The 21,833-nt window shown below is 50.4% G+C and overlaps 1 protein-coding gene across 9 annotated transcripts in view; it reads right to left on the bottom strand.

Moving 5' to 3' along the window:
- The window catches only part of SULF2 (sulfatase 2), a 142,292-nt gene that overhangs the window by 6,563 nt on the left and 113,896 nt on the right, over positions 1-21,833 (bottom strand). For 8 of the 9 annotated variants that reach the window (XR_009535057.1, XM_060122347.1, XM_060122344.1 and 5 more), the window contains 5 exons: positions 19,985-20,113; positions 18,480-18,536; positions 17,146-17,275; positions 15,054-15,246; positions 126-342 (listed from right to left, as the gene is read on the bottom strand). Coding sequence is in view for 8 of the 9 variants with exons in the window: in XM_060122347.1 (XP_059978330.1) it covers positions 126-342; positions 15,054-15,246; positions 17,146-17,275; positions 18,480-18,536; positions 19,985-20,113 (726 nt within the window). In the remaining variant the exon portion in view is untranslated. Of the gene's footprint in view, positions 1-125; positions 343-15,053; positions 15,247-17,145; positions 17,276-18,475; positions 18,537-19,984; positions 20,114-21,833 lie in introns of those variants that run through there. The other variant, XM_060122351.1, reaches the window with a different exon arrangement.

Raw genomic sequence — 21,833 nt, 5'->3', positions numbered from 1 at the left:
CTGTTCGAGAGAAGGGGTCACGTGGGGCCCTCGGGGCATTGAGGGGGCCCAGGCAGGGGCCCAAGAGATGTGGGCACCCCTGCCAAGGTCCAGCCCCCCCCCCAACCCCCACCCTAGACTCTCACCGATGTGTGACTTTAATGGGGTTGGGGGCTGAGTAGTCCGGAAGGCCCCCGGTGCCACTGAAGTCCCCGCCGTTCCTGTCGTCTTGGTCCTCAGGGGCGCCTGGCCAGTGCCGCTTGGTGAGGTTGCGGGGCTGGGACCAGTCGTCCAGGCCGACGTGGTGCCCCTCGACGGCCACTGAGCGGATGGAGCGATTCCGGGCGTAGCTGGCCTTGTACTCTGTGGGGTCAGAGGGGTGGCTGGGCTGGGAGGCTGGCCAGGCTCCCTGGGCAGCAGACTCTTGATTCAGACAGGGCTGTGCTCCCAAGCCAGGGCTTCGGTGCTGCCCGAGACTGGGGGGCTCAGGAAACCTACCTACCGGGAAAGTGGGCCCTGGACCCCAGTGGAAAGGACCTCAAGGGGATTCACTTGGGGAAACTGAAGTCCCAGAGCTAAGAAGGAATTGGCCTGAGATAATCTCAAGGAGGAGCTGTGCATAGGTAAACTGGGACATCCACACGATGGAGGATTCGAACATAGAGAACTGAAGCAACAATGCCGACAAATGTCAAAAACACTAATGGGTGAAGGAAGTCAGATACAGAAGTCACACATTGTATGATTCTATTTACACGACAGCCAGGATAGGTGATCCAGCAATTCCACTTCTGGGTATTTATCTGAAGAAAACAAAAATACTAACTCAAAGACATCTGTACCCCCCTGTTCACTGCATTATTTACAATAGCCAAGATATGGAAATAACCTAAGTGTCCACTGATGGATGAATGGATACAGAAGATGTGGCACGTACACAACACACACACACACACACACTGGAATATTACTCAGCCATCAAATAGAAGGAAATCTCGCTGTTGGCGACAACAGAGGTGGACCTTGAGGGGATTATGCTAAGCAAAGTAAGTCAGAGAACGACAAATAGCATATGATCTCACTTATCTGTGGAATCGCTAAAACCAACCAACCAACCAAGCTCATAGAGAACAGATGAGTGGTTGCCAAATGGGGGGGTGGGGGGGTAGGAATGGTGGGCGAAATGGGCAAAGGAGGTCAAAAGGTACAAACTTGCAGTTACAGAATCAGTCAGTCCTGGGGATGTAATGTACAGCATGGTGGCTATAGTTAATAATAATACTGTGTTGCATATTTGAAAGTTGCTGAGAGAATACGTCTTAATAGTTCTCATCACCAGAAAAAAATTTTTTGTAACTATGTTAAGTGGACTTGTTGGCGTGATCATTTTGCAGTATATACAGATATCGAATCACAATGTTGTACACCTGAAACTAATGTAACATGTTAATTATACTGCAGTAAAACTCCACAGAACAAGATAAAAAAACCCATTAATTTGAACTGGGTAAAAAAGAGCCAAGCAGCACATTCTCCCAGACAGAAAAGGGAGGCGGGGGGGGGGGGCGGGCTTGGGGAGGTCACTGATCTTCTCAGAGTCTATTTCCCCAGCAGGGAGCTGCGTGCTCTCCACAGGGTGGGCAGTGAGGCGGGGCTGAGAGGTGTTTTTTCCTAAGCTCTAAGTCACCTATGGAAAACTGAGGGCGTGCAGGTGCTGGGGCTCAGAGCAGGCCACCCCAAGATGCCACAATGGCACATTGATTATTTTGAATTAAAGTTCTTTGAAACACAGCTGGTGGGGAAAAAAATGATATTAAAAAACACTCTGACTCCACCTCTTTCCCCCTGAATGCGGGAACCTCTCCTCGGCCTGCAAATGACCAGGAGGAGGCTCAGCTGGACGGAGGCTGAGAGTCAGGATTTGACAGGAGTGATACTTGAGGCCTTTCCCCCTAAAGTTAATTAGTTTAAGGTTGAATTCTGTACTCGGGAGGAAAGCATCCCAAAGCCTTTTCGAACATTTCATGCAAACTTTTCAAAGGCACACTGCCTTTAACTTGGAAGCCCCAGTGCACAGGAATCTCTTCATATCTGCTCTAATGGGAAACTGTTCCCTGATATCAGAAAGCAAATTCACAACAGTGTGGTAGGTTGGTCTAGGCTACTGCTAAGTGTAAGAATGGAGGCTGGAGCTCCATCCTTCGAAAATAGTTTCCAGGAATGCAGAAAAAAAGAATTAAAAGCAACAATTCTTGCTTTGCAATTTGAACCTTTAGGGAAACAAAAGCATCACACCTACGGTCAATGAGTCTTCGACAAAGGGGGCAAGAATATACAATGGAGAAAAGACAGTCTCTTTAGCAAGTGGTGTTGGGAAAGCTGGACGGCCGCTTGTAAATCAACACCCTCTCACCATGCACAAAAATAAATTCCAAGTGGCTTAATTAAGACTTAAATATAAGACATGATACCATAAAACTCCTAGAAGAGAACACAGGCAAAACATTCTCTGACAGATCGTACCAAGGTTGTCTTAGGTCAGTCTCCCAAGGCAATAGAAATGAAAGCAAAAATAAACAAATGGGACCTAATCAAACATATAAGCTTTTGCACAGCAAAGGAAGCCATAAAGCAAAAAGACAACCTAGGACTGGGAGAAAATATTTGCAAACGATGCAACTGACAAGGGATTAATTTCCAAACCATACAAACAGCTCATACAACTCAGTAACAAAAAACCAACCTGATCGAAAAATGGGCAGAAGACCTAAATAGACATTTCTCCAAAGAAAACGTACAGACGGCCAATAGGCACATGAAAAGATTCTCATCATCACTAATCAGTAGAGAAATGCAAATCAAAACTACAATGAGGTATCACCTCACACCGGTCAGAATGGCCATCATCAAAGTCTTCAAATAACAGATGCTGGAGAGGGTGTGGAGAAAAGGGAGCCCTCCTACACCGTTGGTGGGAATGTAAAGTGGCGCAGCCACTACGGGAGACATTATGGAGGTTCCTTAAAAAACTAAAAATAGAGTTGCCATACGATTCAGTAATCTCAATCCTGGGCATATACCCAGACAAAACTATAATTCAAGGAGATACACGCACACCTATATTCATAGCAGCACTATTTACAATAGCCAAGACATGGAAGCAACGTAAATGTCCACTGGCAGAGGAATGGATAAAGAAGATGTGGTATATATATACAATGGAATAATACTCACCCATAAAAAGAATGAAATAATGCCATTTGCAGCAACATGGATGGACCTAGAGATTATCATACTAAGTGAAGTAAGTCAGACAAAGACAAATACCACATGATATCACTTATATGTGGAATCTAAAATATGACACAAATGAACTTATTTCCAAAACAGACTCACAGACATAGAAAACAAACTTATGGTTACCAAAGGGGAAAGGGGGTGGGGGAGGGATAAATTAGGAGTTTGGGATTAGCGGATAACACACTACTATATATAAAACAGATAAATAACAAGGTCTTACTATATAGCACAGGGAACTAAATAGAATATATGTATAAAACTGAATCACTATGCTGTACACCAGACGCTAGCACAACATTGTAAATTATACTTCAATAAAAAAAAGAATAGAAAACAAAAGCATGACTCTGAGAGTAGCTCCAGGCTCACACAGAGCTCTTCCTGTTTGCCTCCAGACAACTGCAGATATTCTAAGAAACCACGACAATGGAAGAGAAATTTGTCCCACACTCAAGAGAAAGGAAAGTTTAAGAAACAGTCCCCCTAGGCCCCAGCATGCCCAGAAAGTTCATTCTTCTCCTTCTGAGGGACAATTCCTTCTCAAGTGACGGGGTCAGCCAATCCTCAGTTGCACCCCAGAGGCTACTTAAAATAGAGGATCGGGAACTGGATTTCTTAACTGACACCCGTGTGCCTTCCTCTACCGTCGCTCAGAGGATTTATCTCAACCTGTCACTGCTGATTCTATACAAACAGTCAGTCTCTGGACAACCAACTACATTACCCACATCTCAGCCCACCCTAATATCTTTTAGGGCCTCTTAACACCCATCGTATCTAATTTCCAGCTGCTCACCAGCAAACCTCTTGATAGAGATTTGTTACGTAAACGTGATGCTCCTCTAAAATGTAATCAGAAGGGCATTTTTATTTCCTTGCCCTCAGACCAAGCCCCAGATCGACTTTCCTTATTAGAAACTCGTCCTGATTTAAATTCCTCTGAAGAGGGTGAGTCTTTAACAGATGTCCCAACTAGTCCCTGGGCCACACATGCCAATGAAGTTGGATTGCTACCAAGTGCTGAGCCTGTATGCATGACCTGGAAGAAAAATAAACAGGTCCCTTCTCTGCAAAGAGATACAAAGTGAGGAATTAACCCTATGATAGACTCTCTTAGAGCTGGGTGTGCTTGTTTTTACTTCCTCACCTTGTCACACTCCAAGTGAAAGTAGGTACATTTGTAATGAAAGAAGGTAAATTAGGCCCAGACGGGAATCGAATCTCTTGATTTGCACAAGCCCTAAGAGCCATAAACTCTTGTAATTCCCGGGCACCCTGTGGTCCCTAACCCAGCTGTTACCTTCACTTCGACTCCTGCTGACCCAGCTTGGTTAATCTGAGCTCCGCTCAGATTCCTCTTCAATCCCATGCTCCTGACGCACACCTTGTCTGCATTTACCTCTCAAGGGAGACCGGTAAGGAGGACTGGCATAGCCGTCGGGGAGAAGTTTTCCTTCTACCCTTCTAGGTTCTTCTGGCTGGTCTAAGAATTAAGTTGACTTGAGACAGGTTAACAGGAGAAAATCAAACAAATGTTTAATAATGTATCCATGGGAGAAACCCAGAAAAACCTGGAAGCCCTCACCTGAAACCCTCCTCCAAAGACAAAAGAGGATGTAGAGGGTGGGAGATCCAGTCAGGGGAGGCGACCAGGAAAAGCACAGTAAACAAGGGCGGCTGTGACACAGATTTAAGCCCTGGCCCTCTCCATGGAGAAGAGTTTCCAGAGATTTGGTCAACCTCCTCTTACAGGGACAGAGAGGGAGACACCGTTACAAATGGAGATTTCCCTTACAGACGTCAATGTTTCTTGCAAAAGGGCAACTCCTACTAGGTTTTCAGTTTCCCGTGTCTGCTGTTTCCTAGAAAATAACCAGCTCAAGATAATATGCCAAAGAGATGTATTTTAGGGTAGCAAATTCTGCTCCCCTACGAAGCCTTACATTAGTTCTGTCCACACCTCTGGTTCTTGGCTTACCTGATCGTGATAAACCTTTTCATCTACACTGGCCATGGAAATGATGGGATTACTGCTGGCATTCTAGGACAGCCTTTAGCCTCAGTTAAGTCCTACAGCGTATTTCTCATGTCAGTTAGACTCTACGGCACCAGGTACGCCCCCCTTATGTACGTGGCCATGCTGACTACAAAGCCAGTGCTCTAACCATAGGCTCCCCCAGTCACCTGTTTCCCATGCTGTGTCTGCTGTTACAAGTTCACAGGATGCAGCACTTCTCTGCGTGGTGAGAGACCACCTGTGAGCAGGCTTTTAATCTACCCATCACCGTCCATCATTAATACTCTAAATCTGGCTCCTTTACCCCCCTCCCTGATGGTGGAGAGCCCCACTCCATGCCACACGAGTGCCTCGCAACTACAGGAACGGTCTCAGAGCCACGAGATGCTCTCTCAGACATTTAGACAACCCAGACTTACTTCGATTTTGTGATGGCTCCTGTAAACGAAGTTTCCAGCGAAACATAATAACTGGTTATGCTGTGGCTCCCCACGTGAACCACGTGAGGCATATTCCGTGCCCACTGTGAGACCAGCCCACGCGGCTGAACGCATCGCTCTTCCTGGAGCACACAGACGAGCAAAGGGGAAACTGCCACCGTTTACACAGACTCCAAAGATGCTTTTGGAGTCCGCCATGCTGTGGGTACGATTTGGAGATCCCGTGGATTCCTGACTTCTGCAGGTCCTCCTGGCGCTAACGGGTATATAATTGCTGCCCTGTTATAAGCTAGTCACCTCGCTTCTAATGCTGCTGTTGTTCACTGCTCAGGAGACTGATGCTTTATCTTTAGGAAATGATAGGGCGGAAAGAGCTGCTAAAATTGCAGCTCAAAATGCCCCCTTTATCCTCTCTCCACCCAATTCTTAAACCTGCCTTTATCCCTGACTGATATTAACTATCAGGCAAATGCCCCACAATCTAAAAAGGACAAATGGACACAAAAAAGGTACCAGACAGTGCTCAGATAAATGAGACACTGGGCCACATGTACTTCAGGTGGTTCCTTTTCCTTTCACCTTGTGCCTTGAGCTTACCTCCCATCAAATGAGATGTACTGTGCAGACAGGAGAGTGGTTTTGCCCTGGCAGCCATGGAATTTCCGACCAAATTATTTCCCAGTGCACTACTAGTGAATTGCGCCTAACTTCCGGGAGAAATCGGTGTGCCCTCGGAAGTCCTACCAGGCCCACACTGCCCTTTGTGGCACTCCAACAGATCTTATAGGTTCGCCCCCAGCTTTAGGCTCTTCTTGCTACTTGGTTATCTTTTACATGGTTAGTGGAAGGACTGAAATGCTATCCGACTAGATGTGGTGATGCCACACAGTGGTAATGAACTTAATAACTGAGGTTATTCCTAATTTTGACATTCCTTTATGGACTGAATCAGACCAAGGAACTCATTTTATAGCAGAGATAAACCATCTGCTTGCAAAATCTCTGGGGTACTCATTAAAATTCCATACTCTGTACCATAACTCCACCATCAGGGCAAGTGGAACATAAAAATCTAGATATAAAAGGACTTTAGGAAAAGCTCTGGAAAGTAACTGGGCTTAAATGGTCAGAAGCTTTGCCCCTGGCCTGTATAAGGATCAGGAACACTCCAACAGGAGACATGGATTAAGCTCTTCTGAAATAGTGCTTGGATAACCCATGCCTACTGGCATCTCTAAACTTTCTATTTCTGGATTAAGTGGACATTGTGGGAACATAAGTGAATAATTTGATGCTCTGACCAGCTGCCTACAAGAACTGACGAGTGTACTTTAAGCTTATTGCCAAGAGGGAAAAGGTGCGTGGCCTCCCCGACTGACACCCTGACATCCCTTTTGACCAGGAGACCAGGTTTACATCGAGGACTTTAGAAGAAAACATGCATTGTCACCTCTCTGGGAAGGACGTTATGAGGTACTGCTATCTACCTGCACTCCCTATGTTACCACCAGGATAAAGGGAAAATCCTCCCGGGTTCACGCAAGTCATGCCAAATTGGCCTAGACCATCGCTCTCAAAACAGCTGGGAGACAGTCCCCACAGGTGACCTCAAAGTAAGGATTTCCAGGGCCACTTCCCAGGCCTGGAAGAAGCTGGCATCACGAATTAGACAGCTTTTCCCAAGATCATGGATCAAGAAACTTCACTCGCAGTCCCACTCCTGGACGTATATCTGTGGAAAACTCTAATTCGAAAACATACATGCACCCCTACGTACAGCAGCACTATTTACAATAGCTAAGACATGGAAGCAACCTTAATGTCCATGGACAGATGAATGGATAAAGAAACTGCGGTACATATATACAATGGAATACTACTCAGCCATAAAAAAGAATGAAATAATGCCATTTGCAGCAACATGGATGGACCTAGAGATTGTCATACTAAGTGAAGTAAGTCAGAAAGAGACAAATACCATATGATATCACTCACATGTGGAATCTAAAACATGACACAAATGAACATATCTATGAAACAGAAACAGACTCATAGACATGGAGGACAGACTCGTGGTTGCCAAGGGGGAGAGGGGGTGGGGGAGGGAAGGATTGGGAGTTTGGGGTTGGTAGATGCAAACTATTATATACAGAATGGATAAACAACAAGGTCCTACTGTATAACACAGGGAACTATATTCAGTATCCTGAGATAAACCATAATGGAAAAGAGTATGAAAAAACATGGGTATATATATATGTGTGTGTGTGTGTGTGTGTGTGTGTGTGTGTGTGTGTGTGTAACTGAATCACTTTCCTGTACAGCAGAAATTAACACATTGTAAATCAATTATACTTCAATAAATTAAAAAAACTTCGTTTTTACCTATTCCCCCCCTTTAAGACTCCCTATATATTCACACGCTAAACAAACAAACATGCACCTTCTCTTACTAATGACCACTTTCGCACATTCATTATCATTATCAGGAGGCTGAGCAGACAGTGCTTGTCTATCTAGCCCACTTCCCCTCTAAAAGTCTCCACTATGGGCTCCTTTTCAACCTGTGTCTTGCTTAGTAACCTTTACTTTGTCAACAGGTCGGGCATAAACCAAACACCCCGTCGTACCAGTTTACCAAAGCCTGGCCACGCCAGTCAGTCAGTCTGACTGTTGGTTGTGTCAACATCTAGACGGTACAAGTGCCCTGAGCTGGTCTGCGTTCCTGCCAATGCGCACACTGTGGACTAGGTACAAAAGATGGTTCAATGACAGGGAATGGTATCCACGACCGAAAAACATCGCTCTGTCTCTCCTTCTGGGGAGTTATCGAGGCCCCGGAAAACCTCTATAGAAGCTCAAGGGCTGTCCCTCGCCCAGGCTAAAAACAATAGGTGAAAAATTTCCCTTTGCATTGAAAACAAACACTGGACCTTTCCTGGGTGACAGGCCAGGACAGTACTGCAGTCAGACTCAGGGGTTTGATTCCACAGGTGGCATCTTCAAACCTCTCATGGAGACTGGAAATGACCCTGGCACTACCCTTTTTAGTATAAACATCTGCCAACTCACCAAGTGTCCGGGATGGCTCACCAGCCACCCTTGGGGTATTACAGCTGCTCCCCTGATTAAGCTGCCCAATACCACACTATATATATGGGTGGACCAGAAATCTGGACTTCCTTGGCTCAGTGACAACCAAGCTTTAAAGGAGCTCAGCAAGGAGGAGCCTGTGCATCACTGGTGAAAACATTGCTCCTGTGTAACCCAAATGGGACAAGGAGTGTCCACCTTACCTCTAGTAAGAGAGGAGGTTAACTCTTTGCATCAGTGGAGGGAAGCACGGCCACTTTATTGAACTGACCGACACCAGGACTAGGGACTGGTTTAATGGGGGTGGAGAAGGGGCTTCGATTTGTTCTTTTGTTTGTTCATCCTCATTCTAATCTCTGTTCTTTTCTCCCTTTGCAGAGCTCTTAGCACTCAGCTCCTAACCGGATTTCTCTCTCCATGGCCACCAACTCTCCTTTTAAAATGTGAAACTTCCTGGTCAATTTTAGAGGGAACGGTTGGGGCTCAGAGCAGGTCACCCCAAGATATGCCACAATGGCATATTGGTTCTTTTGAATTAAAGTTACTTAAGAAACAGCTGGTGGCCAAAGAAAACATAAAAAAACACTGACCCTCCTCTTTCCCCCCTAAAATAGTGGGAAATAAATCTCGCATGTGAAGGTCCCTTCCCTATACCAGGATAAGAGAAAGCATCCTTATCACCAGAGTCAGGGAATTCAAGGCTAAGAAAGCTGTATAAACTAACTTTCCTCCTTCATTAGTCTGCTGCCCCAAGTACCAGCCCCTTTGCTCTTACATCTTCACAAATAATTGTTTCTTTGTCTAAAAATGATGTGTAAACACGTGCTTTGGTCGCTCTGGGGTCCCATTTCTATGAGACCTCTGTGTGTATGAACTAACTTTTTTCTCCTGTTCATCAGTCTTGTGTCAAGTTAATTATCTGACCAGCCAAGAGAACTCGAGAGGGGCAGGGGGTAAATTTCCCCCTCCTCAACACAGGCTCAAGTCAGAGCCCAGATTTCTCGTATCTTCTGTATATTAAAAGACAAAATTGATCAAGTTGCTAACACTTCAGAAAAAAGGGGTTGGGGGAGGGTGGTCACGGAGGAGCACAGATTTCCAGCTTCTCGAGACAAAACGGGAGATGTGCCGCCCACACCGGGCCCACCGGCAGCGTGCATGGCGGGTCAGGAGCTGATGCGCTGCCTCTTCCTACGGGGCGGAGTGTTTCCCGTTTGGCCACAGTCCCCGCTCCTCCTCCCATTTTAGGTCTGACCTAGGCCGGCCTCAAGTCTGTAACCCCGCTGCCCTGAAACCTCCATCTGTTTTTGGAGCAGGGCCTGGAGCCAGGCCCGACCCGGGTTTCTGCTGGGCTCCTAATGACCACCAGGTGGCGACCAAAGGTCGAGGACTGGCTGGAGGCCAGGTGGTGGGGCCCAAGAAGGGAGGAGGGGGTTCCCTCTTCTGCAGGGCCCAGGCCAGGGCTCCAGGATCTGGTCTTGCGCCACATCCCCCAACCCCCCGACCCCAGGGCGGTGGCTTGTACCTTTCCTCCTTGTATCAGAGTCTCATGGGCCAAAGGATCTGGGGGGTCCAGGTCCAGGAGAGGCATTTCTCTGACAAAGCCTTGGGCCTTTTCTGACTCCGGGCAGCTTTCTCCTTGGCTTCTTCCTCCCTGAGTTCAGTCTCCATGAAGCCACAGTGCCTGGGCCCAAAACGCACACAGTACTGAGCTGATCTCCCTGCGGGAGGAGGACACCCCTGCCTAAGAGGCCCAGGAAGCAGACCCAGGGGGTTCTTTCTGCTCCTCTGTGTTGCTTGCTCTGGCGTTCTCCACGCCCCCAGCCATACACCCAGGGGTCCCCAAACTATGGCCTCCAGGCCCAATCCAGCCCTCTGCCTGATTTTGTACATAAGTTACTCTCAACCATTTGCAGAGCCCTTGGCTGTTTTCTTGCCACAGTGATGGAATGGAGCATTTGACACAAAGATTGTTTAGCTCCCACAGCCTCAAATATTTACTCTCCGGCCATTTACAGCAAAAACCTGCCAGCCCTGGTGTACACCTTGTCTGGGACTGAAGCCACACCACTTGCTCTCTTTGTCACCCTACGTGTCTTTGTTTCCAGGGTCCTGGAGGTGCCCTCCCTACCACATGTACTGGGAACGGGGCACTTCCTAACCCAGTGGCCAAGAGCTGAGGCTCTGGGGGCTTCCCTGGTGGCGCAGTGCTTAAGAATCCGCCTGTCAATGCAATGGACACGGGTTTGAGCCCTGGCCCGGGAAGGTCCCACATGCCGTGGAGCAACTAAGCCCATGTGCCACAACTACTGAGTCTGCGCTCTAGAGCCCGTGAGCCACAACTACTGAGCCCGCGTGCCACAATTACTGAAGCCTGTGTGCCTAGAACCTGTGCTCCGCAACAAGAGAAGCCACCGCAATGAGAAGCCCGCCCACCGCAACGAAGGGTAGCCCATGCTCGCCAGGACTAGAGAAAGCCCGCGCGCAGCAACGAGGACCCAACGCGGCCAAAAATAAATAAATAAATTTATTAAAAAAAAAAAAAAAGAGCTGAGGCTCTGGACTCTGATTGCCTGGGTGCAAATCCTGAGCCAACGCACAGGCAAGTGAGTTAATTTCCAAGCAGCTGCGTTCTCATGACGATACCTGCCTTCCAGGGCTCTTTGGAGTTCGACATGAAACAGACCTGCTAAATATTTCAGCACCTGGAAGCTGGCATCCAGCAGCTTCTCTGCTAGTTAGGGACACTGCAGCTGTGACATCCTCGCCCAAGGTCACAGCTGGGCCCTCCCACCTCCCCAGGCCTGGGAAGCCCGACGCAGTGTGGCCCGCTCTCTGGGGTGGGACCCACAGGAACTTCGTGCTTCCTCTTCCCCTGACTTAGAGCACTTCCCCTCTGCTAGTCACATGGCCTGTTCCTTCTACCTACTTGGCTCTCGTTTAAATGTCAACCGACCACCCATCCTACAGCTGCCGCCCCTCTCCACCTGGTCACACCACTGTTTCACTTCCTCCATGCATTTTGCACCCAGGGAAGTGATCTTCCCACTTCGTTAACTTGCTGACACCTGGTCTCACCTACGAGGTCCGATCCGTGTCTCTCAAGTTCACCTCTGTAACCTCAGCAGCTAGCATAGGGCAGGGCTTGCGGATTTGTTGGGAGAAGAAGTGAATAAACACCGGCCACCTGGACCCATCCCCGAGGCCTCATCTCCTCCCCCTGGGTCCTGGGTCTCCTCCGTGTTCTGGGTTGGCTGCTCTGCCTGCTTCCTCAGCCCACAGCCCACAGCCCACAGCCCAGGGGGTCTGAGCTGCTCTGGGCCAGGGAGTCTCAATCTCACAACTGGCAACACTCTGGGGCCGGATAAATCCTGGCTGAGGGAGACTTGACCTGTACCTCACAGGACTCTTAGCAGCGCCCACAGCATCCGTTCACTGGATGCCAGTAGCATCCCTCCCGCTGCCCATCGCACACGATTACGACAGCCAGAAATGTCACCGCACAGCCCAGTGTCCCTGGGGGGCAAAATCGCCCGCAGTTGAAAACCCCTGCTCTAGGCTGGCTGCTCAGAAAGGAGTGACAGAGACCATCTTGCTGGCAGGCACGTGCAAGAGGAAGAATACTGGGCCAGGCGATGGGGCCAAGTCGCCCAGGTGGCCGTGTGAGCTGACCTTTCCTGTCTGCTGTGAGGAGCCACCCTCGCCTTGCTCCCAGGATGCTGTGAGGGGCGTATCAGACAGGGCTGTGATGTCACACCGTCCTCACAGGAGGGCCTGGGTTGAGCCGAGTCTCGGTTATTTAGGTGCATTTTTCTTTCCTCTAAGAATTAATAGGAAAAAAAAAAAAGGCTTAACTGAGTCGCAAGTTCTTGTCTTACTTAAACATTACGCAGTGTGCCACGTGCTGAAGCAAGATGTTAGCTGTGTAATTCAACCAATCATTTTATCCGCGAAAAAAAGATTAGCTTAGTAGTTGCTAATCAGCTTGTGAGGAATTATAACGGGGGATCATCAGTTGTGATGCGCCACTTGAGGCAGCAGCCGAGTTGTTATGGAGACACACCTGCTCTGTAACGAAGGTGTCCTCTGCAAAGACAGGAAGAGAACTCAGCCTGCCGCCAGACACCCAGTCTCTAATTAGGCTACAAGGGAATCTGATTCAGCCTGAAAAAGGAAGGGAATTCTGACACAGGCTACAGCAAGGATGCACCTTGAGGACATTATGCCGTGTGAAGTAAGGCAGTCACAAAAGGACAAATGGTGCGTGATTCTGCTCATAGGAAGTACCTAGAACAGTCAAATTCAGAGAAAGCAGACGGGTGGTGGCCAGGGGAGGGATGATGGAGAGTTGTTGTTTAATGGGTACTGAGTTTCAGTTTTGCCAGAAAAAGAGAGCTCTGGAGATGGACGGTGATGATGGCTGCACAACGATGTCAATGTACTTAAAAAACGGTTAAGACGCTAAGTGTTAGATAATGAGTATTGTACCACAATGAAAGAAAACAGAACTAAAATCTCCAATTAGGCTTTGGCTCCCATTAGGTCAGGGAGCAAGACACGCTAGCCAGGGGACTGGATCTCACTGACGCCGAGTCCTTGGCACCCAGCAACCTGCCAAGCATCCTCAAAGCCTGGGCGCATCCTTATCTGAACGTTCGGCAGGAAGCGTGCTTCCCAGGGGAGCTGACCCTCAGAACGGGGTCACGACTACCCAGTGTGACAGCTGAGTCTTGCAGCCAGGTCCCCCCTTCCCCTCCTCTGCTTGCTGGTTTTCTAACTTTCTGTCCTCCTTCAGCCCCTGCTGGGGGGAGGGGTGAAGGTTAAGGCAGCTTCTCCAGTTGGGATGGGGGGCTCTTCCTCCTTGCAAAGTACAGTTGACCCTCGAACAACGTGGGGTTCATCTGTGTAAAACTTATAGTCAGAGCCCCGTATCCGTGGTTTCTCTGCATCTGTGGATTCAACCAACCACAGACAGTGGAGAACTGTAGTATTTACTGTCAAAGAATATCCATGTGCAAGCGGACCTGTGGAGTTCAAACCCGCATTGTTCGGGGTCAACTGTATAGTCGATTCCCGTCATTCGCGGTGGTCCTGTTCTATAGCGTCACCTTGATGCCGAACTAGCGAGTGTGGAACCAGTGCTCCTGGGGGAAATACGGGGTCAGATTCCTGCGAGCTTCGGGTCACAACACGCTTGTCCACCATCAGTACTGGGCCTTACTGCATGTGTGTCTCTGTCATGTCTGTTTAAAGACACCCGATTTGGGCTTCCCTGGTGGCGCAGTGGTTAAGAATCTGCCTGTAAGGGACACGGGTTTGAGCCCTGGTCCGGGAAGATCCCACACGCTGCGGAGCAACTAAGCCCGTGTGCCACAGCTACTGAGCCCGTGCTCCACAACAAGAGAAGCCATTACACGGCCAGTGATGGGCCTGCGCACTGCAACGAAGAGTAGCCTCCGCTCGCCGCAACTAGAGAAAGCCCGCGCACAGCAACGAAGACCCAATGCAGCCAAAAATAAATACATAAATAAGTAAATAAATTAAAAAAAAATAAAGACACCCGATTTAACGCACGTGTTGATTCACCGACATTGAACTCACGGCAGCGGCACCAAGACTCAGGCCTGAACGAAGCTTTCTCACTTACGTGTTCCCCTCCATAAAGCACATCACAGCCGCCCTGGGCTTGGGGACCCGACACAGGATGTCAGCGCCACCTTGGGGCCACTTTAGATAGGGAAGTCACCAAAAAAAGGTACGAAATACCGCAAACAGGACACTTAATAGACATGAGGGCTGAAGGGAGAAGGCAGAGCGCCACCTTGGCCCAACCTCGGCTGGGAGCCTGCACGTTGGGTGACTCGAAATGTTGTGCCACTTGGCAAGTGAACCCGTCCAGTGCCCGGAGTGCAACTGGAGGGATCCTTTGAAAACACAAATCTGATCCCGGCTCCTCTGCTCAAAACCCTCCGGGGGCTTCTTTCTGGTCTCAGAGGGGCCCCACCACGTGGTCTGGGGCCGTATCCCTCTCTCCTCACTTTCTCTTTCTGGTCCTGCTCTTCTTGGCCCTGGACACGGTCCGCTTATCTTCCTTCTTTATTACTCTCTGCCCCCTGGGACGGGTGGATCGAGAGGGGTGGGATGTGGATCCGTTTGAAGGAACTACTAGGGCTGCCCAGGTGCGGTCCCTCCCCTCCGATCCCCTCCCCTCCCGTCCTGCGTACTCTTCTTGAAGAGCTTCTTCCGGCGTCCGGACAGGCTGAGCTGCTCATCCCCGCTGTCGCAGACGCAGGCCTCGCCGCCCTGTGCGTAGTACTTGGGCACCAGGTTGGAGACGGCCCTGCCCCCGGGCCGTGCGGGGCCCTTGCACTTGTGCAGTTTCAGCTTCCCCGCGGCGTCCTCCACGCACTGCCACTTCTGCAAGACACACCGGGTCCTCAGCCCTCCGGGCCTGGGCCAACCTGCTCGGCCGCTTCTCCTGACTGGCGGCTGCCCCACCGTTCCCGTCCACCCCGGAGACTTCCCTCTAGCGGCCTTAGCTGGACACGGGCTCAAACGGGCTCTGTGATTGGAACGAGCTGCTCCTTCATGGATGGACACCTGTCCACCGTGGGAGGAGCACAGAAATGGTACCCAGGGTGATGCGCTGTGGCCGAGGGTGAGCCCTGTCACAGGGAGGCCCCTCTAAGCGAAGCTCCGGGGCCGCAGGGCACGGCTCGTGTGCAGGGAAGGGCCTTCCTGGAAGGTGCAGCATGAGACGGGCAGTGGCACTGGGGCTGGGGGGATGGGGGAGGGAGGGCAGTTAAGCAGGGCCGTGACTGCATCTGCCGGCAGGGGAATGTCTGGGCTGGGCTGGGGTCCTGGAGGACCTAGAGCTGTAAGTCTGGGGGCCATGGCTCGATGCCTCCGCTGCCAGTCTAGGCCCCCAACCCACCCCCGGCACTCCTTTCCTTTGGGTTAAGCAGTGCGCTCAGATAATCTGTTCTGAAGATGCCGATACTTGCCCTCTCCCCTTCCTGGGACTACCAGACCCTCAATCTGCAGGGAGAGAGGGGGGAGGGACCAGCAGGGGGATTCGACAACAATCCCAGGGGGACAAAGGGCCCCTTGGTCTCATCGGCTCATTTCTTGTAGCTCAGAACTGAAATCGGAACCGCTTCTGGGATCTGCCCAGATCATCAGCTCCAGGAGGGCAGGGCTTTCTGTCCAGGGCGTCTGAGGCTGTTGCTGCCCCAGTGCCTGGAACCGTGCCCGGCTACAGAGGCAGCACTGAATGCCGCTCCAGTGTAAACCAAAGCTCTCGCTCAGCGGCACAGACAGGTACTTCCCAGACAAGATGCCCTCCAGAGCATGGGGAGGGGTCGGGGGTTGTGAACAAACGCTGGGCGGCCGGGGGCACAGCCACGAGGACAGGTGGCTGCTAATTCTGAGTCTAGTGATAAGACAGAGCTGCCTGGAGGCAGCCTGTGAGACCCACCCAGCTCATGCCCTGGCCTTGGCAGCCTTGGTCTATTAACGAGAAATGGAATGGAGAGGCCCTGGCTTTACTTATTCTTACTGGTGAAACAGGCATGCATCTTCAGGCCTGAGCCGCTGTGGACGAGCTCAAAGTCCCAGCTCACAGACCGAGGCAGGGAAGCACCTCCTGTCTGCCCTGCTTGCTCGTCAGCCCTCCCCTCCCCGCAACCTCCGAACCGCGCCTCCTGCTTGGGTCCCTCTTTACAAGGTTCTGCCCCCACCCCTCCCCTCTCCTCCCCAGCGCCCACCTCGGCCTCCTCAGAAAGTTCAGACTCTCCGAAACATCAGTCACAGTTTCTGCTACCTCTAAATACTACTTGGATTATAATTTCCTTAATATTTCTCTTGAAATCAATTCACATTTTTAAAACTTATTTACTTAAAAAGGTAATTTCCTATTATTCCTATATAAGTGGAAAACCAGCCACAATGATGCTCTGGGAGAGTGAATACAATGTAAATGGTTATTTAACTTTGTAAATACTGTGCAGAGATTGGCTATGTCTTTGTTAAAGAGGGATTGGGCATGAGTCACAGCAGCTAAAGACACACGTGCACCCCCAGGAGACTTTGCCTCTAATGTGAGCAGGATTGGAAGAACTTTCTGAGTGTCGCCTGTACCACCTGGCATCACCCTGCGTCTCACACATCAGCAGGGGCGCTGGCCCCACTGGCTCCGCTGGTCTGAAGGCTGAGGAGCAGGCCTGAGTCGTGGTTAGCCGGGGTGGCCACTGGGAGGGAAGAAGGGAGGGCAGGGGTACCATCCCCAGCCCCAGGGCACCAGCCGAGCATCCTCACCTGCCCCAGCTGCTCGCATGCGGTCTGGTACTCGGCCCGCTGACACAGGTCTTTCACACGCTGGTACTTGGGCAGGAAGTTCTCCTCCGGGGCATCCACCTTGTCACTGTCCCTCTTGTGGAGCAGTTTGCTGTGGGGCAGAGAGCGGAAGTGGGGCTGGCCGCCCAGCCCTGGAGGAGTGCACGGCCCCGCTCAGCCCTGGTATAGGGTCACCATGGAGGATGCAGGTCCAGCCAGGCCACATCTTCTGATTGTCAACAGACTTAAGAAATGGGGATTTTCTACAAACAACAAATGCTGGAGAGCGTGTGGAGAAAAGGGAACCCTCTTGCACTGTTGGTGGGAATGTAAATTGATACAGCCACTATGGAGAACAGTATGGAGGGTCCTTAAAAAACTAAAAACAATTACCATATGACCCAGCAATCCCACTACTGGGCATATACCCAGAGAAAACCATAATTCAAAAAGACACGTGCACCCCAACGTTCACTGCAGCACTATTTACAATAGCCAGGTCATGGAAGCAACCTAAATGCCCATCGACAGACGAATGGATAAAGAAGATGTGGTACATATATAAATGGAATATTAGCCATAAAAAGGAACGAAATTGGGTCATTTGTAGAGACGTGGATGGATCTAGAGACTGTCATACAGAGCGAAGTAAGTCAGAAAGAGAAAAACAGATGTCGTATATTAACACATATATGTGGAACCTAGAAAAATGGTACAGATGAACCGGTTTGCAGGGCAGAAATTGAGACACAGATGCAGAGAACAAACGTATGGACACCAAGGGGGGAAAGCGGCAGGGGGTGGTGGTGGTGGTGTGATGAATTGGGAGATTGGGATTGACATGTATACACTGATGTGTATAAAATGGATGACTAATAAGAACCTGCTGTATAAAAAAATAAATAAAATAAAATTCAAAAATTCAAAAAAAGAAATAAAAGGAAATGGGGATTTAATAAAAATTCTCCCAAATTACATGAGTTGGCAGTAAGTTAAAAAGCATGTGAGACATTATACAGACAGGACAAAACGTGTCTGAAGGATACAGGTGGCCTCCAGATGCAAATTCTATGTCAACCATAGGAAAAGCGAACGGGCTTCCTTGTATACAGGAGGCTGTGGACACAAATTCCCAGCCCCTGGTGGAAGGTGTCATAATAGCAATGGGATCCCTCCTGCCCTCGACAGTGAGATCTTTAATATCATGGGTGCAGGTGGGGCTGCCAGGTGCTTCCTGGGACAGGGCAGAAGGGGGTTACCCAGGTGCTGCTCAGCTCAAATGTCCTGGGGCAGCTCCTCCAGGCCCTGGCACTCACCCTCTCTCCACCAGGAAGGAGTCCCGCCAGACCCTCATCTTCTTTTTCAAGTGAAACCTGGGGGAAAAAAAGCACACTTCCATCTTCTCATCAATGTGTGGGGCTCATGTGTCCCTCTGTCCTCCCAGAGGCAGGGATGGTGCTCAGAGCCAGCCTTGGTTCACAATCAGCACAGACCCGGGGGCCAGTTGGGGCGAGCGGAGGATGCTCACACCCCCCAGGGCAGAGCTGTATTTCCCCAGAGACTTGGGTCTGAAGGTACATGGGGCAGAAATGACCCAGGTCAAAGTTGCTCTAAGTCACACATAGTCGTGTGTGTGTGTGTCTCCGTGCCTCCCAGGAAGTCCAACAGTTCCCCAGTGTCAGAAGAGAACGCTTCCTCTTTAGTTCAGCACCAGATGTCCTGACTTCAGGTTAATTACATTGTGTTGTCCTGACTTCAGGTTAATTACATTGTGTTTTGGCAGGATTTTTTTCTCTTTGATCCTCTGCAGTTGGATTTGTGTAATTTAAGTGTGCATTTCATGTCGTTTCACTCTATCATTTCCATCTCCCAGATGGGGCCTCAGGCTGAGAGAGGAAGCTTCCATCCTGCACCTGACTCCCGGGTGTCCTGGCTCCCAACCCAGTGCCCCCGCCCCCCAAAACATGCCCATTTTGTACTCTTAAAGCTCATAACACCTTCTAGTCAGAGGGAGGAGGCTCAACAGAGGTGGTTCCTCCTACAGGACAATCGGATGTGGACAGACAGTGCCCATCAGGGCTGGACCCGCTGAGCTGCAGGAGATACAAGCTGGAGGCTGCATCAGTGCTGTGAGGCTAACTCAGTGGGCAGTAGCACTGGTGGCCACTAGATGTCGCTGCTGCCGCAGCAGTGAAAGTGTCCTTCTCCTTTCCTGTCCCCGCCAGACTCAACTCACCTTCCCACCTAGTTTTTGCTCACCATCACTGTTCTTTTTTCTGCCTCCAGCACACCTAGGAATATGTTCCCATCATACCATCCGGCCTTAGAGCATGACGATTAAGAGACTCTAGCTGTAGCCTAGAGGCTGAATGCCCGGAGTTGGGTCCAGACCTGCTAAGAGACCTCTGACAAGTCACTTGACTTCTCTGGATTCAATTTCCAAATTGCTAAGATGGGATCATAATAATGCCTATCTCACTGCGTTACCGTGAGGATCAAAATGATAAAATCCCCTACAAAGCATAGCAAAGGCCTGGCATATAGTACGTGCTTAATTAGTGTGGATATTTTTTCAAGTTTTATACAATTTTAGTGCTGGAGGGTCCTCGACTGGTCACCGTGGCCATATTCCAGCTGGGAAGGTGGACTCTTAGAGAGGGGGCTTCCTTCTCTCCCACGGCAGGTTAAGTGGTCAGGATGGGGGGCCCTAGAGCCCCAGCTCCTGACCTTGGAAATACCCCCTCTCAGACCCACACGGCTCGGCCACGAGTTTGTACAGTTCGGGATGCCCGGTACCCCAGCACCCACCCCGGCCCCTCACCGATTTGCTGGCCGCTCTGTGTCCAGCAGCTTGAGGATGGATTTCCCGTCCATATCCGAGGGGATGTCCAGTCCTGCGATGTCCAGGATGGTGGGGGCCAGGTCAATGTTGAGGACAATGTGGGGATTCCTGAGGGAGGCATGGAGAACAGGACTCAGTCACCTGGGCAGTGATGACCCAGCCTCCCTCGGGAGAGGGGCCGCCGGAGGGATGGAGACCGCCAGGGGCTGACGCCCTGAAGGTGGGAAAGCTGCCACTGATCGTGTCACTCTCCTGCACCTCAGCCGTCAAAGCTCCCCTCTGTGCCCCAATTCAGCTAAACCCCACCCCTAACCTGTACCCGCCACACCACCACAGGGGCTGCACTTCACAGGCCCCAGCTGGCTTCTGCTTGTCTGTTTCTTCTGCCAGGAATGCCCTCCCTGCCCCCACTCTCTGAGCAAAGGACACCTTCCTTTAAGACACACCCCAAATCCTGGATCTTCCCTCGGACCCTTCTCTGAACCTCTGAGGCAAACACTGGCCCCCTTGCTTTTCCTAGAAGGCCAAGAACAGTCTGGCCTCAGGGCCTTTGTCCTTGTGTCCCCTCTGCCCAGAATGTTCTTCTTCCAGACTCCAGTGAGCACTCTCACTCACCACCTTTAGTTCTTCCCTCAACGATTACCAAGTGGCACCAAGATCCCCATGCTCTGGGGTTCACACCCCACTGTGATCCCCTCCCCTTGAAGGTGGGCCGAACCGCTGGAACATGGCAAAGGTGATGGGGATGTCAGACCAAGGTGATGTCACGAGACACACGACTCTGTCTTGTTAGCTGTCCCTCCCTCATTTCTTTGTCTCCCCTGGCGGGCTTTGAAGAAGAAAGCTGCCATAAGATCGCCCCTAGCAAGGACGCCTGCTGAGTACTCTGAGAGGCAGGCTGTGTGAGTTCAAGTCCTCTGTTTGCACTTAAACAGCCCCCGGAGTGGGGAAACAGGTCCTTCCCCAGTTGAGCCTCCAGATGAGACAGCAGCCCTGGCTGATGCCTTGATTTCAGCCTAAGCAGAGGACCGACCTAAGCTACGCCTAGACTTCTGACCCACAGAAACTCTGAGATAAAGTATGTGTGTTGCTTTCAGTTGCTAAGTTTCTAGTGATTTGTTACACAGCACAGATTACTGACACAAGGCCCTTCCTGAGGACCTCATTTAGAACTGCACCCCTCCCCGTGCTCGGCCCCTTCTTTGCTCTGTCTTGCTCCTGAAGCCTTGTCACCCTCGCGTTTTACTATGTATTTTACTCATTTATCTGGTTGGTTGTCTATTGCCCAATTAGAATCTAATGGGAAGGCAGACGTTTCTGTCTGTCTTGTTCACTTCTCTATCTGTAGTACTTTTACACTTAGAGAACACAGTAGGTGCTCAGTAAGTGTTAGTTAAGTGAGTTTTGTTATTTACCGCTGCCATGCGTCTGTCACTTCTCCCGTGTCCTGCTTCTACATGGGGTGTTCCCGACATGGTGGTTAAGTGACTTTCAGGCTGTGCCCGGCACAGGGCCTGCACCGGTTGGATGGATCATGGCCGCATGGACACATTCTCCATCAAGGTGGCACAGTGCCCTCCCTGCCCCTGTCTGGTTCCCTGGGGTTGGGGGGCAGGGCCTGGGTCCGAGGGTCTCGGATGTCTTTCACTTCCTCTCTCTCCCTAGCCCAGCACCTTGTGAACACTGGACAGGTAGTCAGGTGTGCTGGTTTCAGGGGAACCACTGACTGAAACCGCCCGTCCTGACCAGGCAGGTAGTAACCATTTGCATGAGTTATCTTACAGCAGGAGGTCCTGGTAAGGAACGTGGAACTGACACGCTACCACCA

Source organism: Lagenorhynchus albirostris, chromosome 15, assembly GCF_949774975.1.
Source record: "Lagenorhynchus albirostris chromosome 15, mLagAlb1.1, whole genome shotgun sequence".
Classification (NCBI taxonomy): domain Eukaryota; kingdom Metazoa; phylum Chordata; class Mammalia; order Artiodactyla; family Delphinidae; genus Lagenorhynchus; species Lagenorhynchus albirostris.
This window is presented reverse-complemented; position numbering and strand designations above follow the sequence as displayed.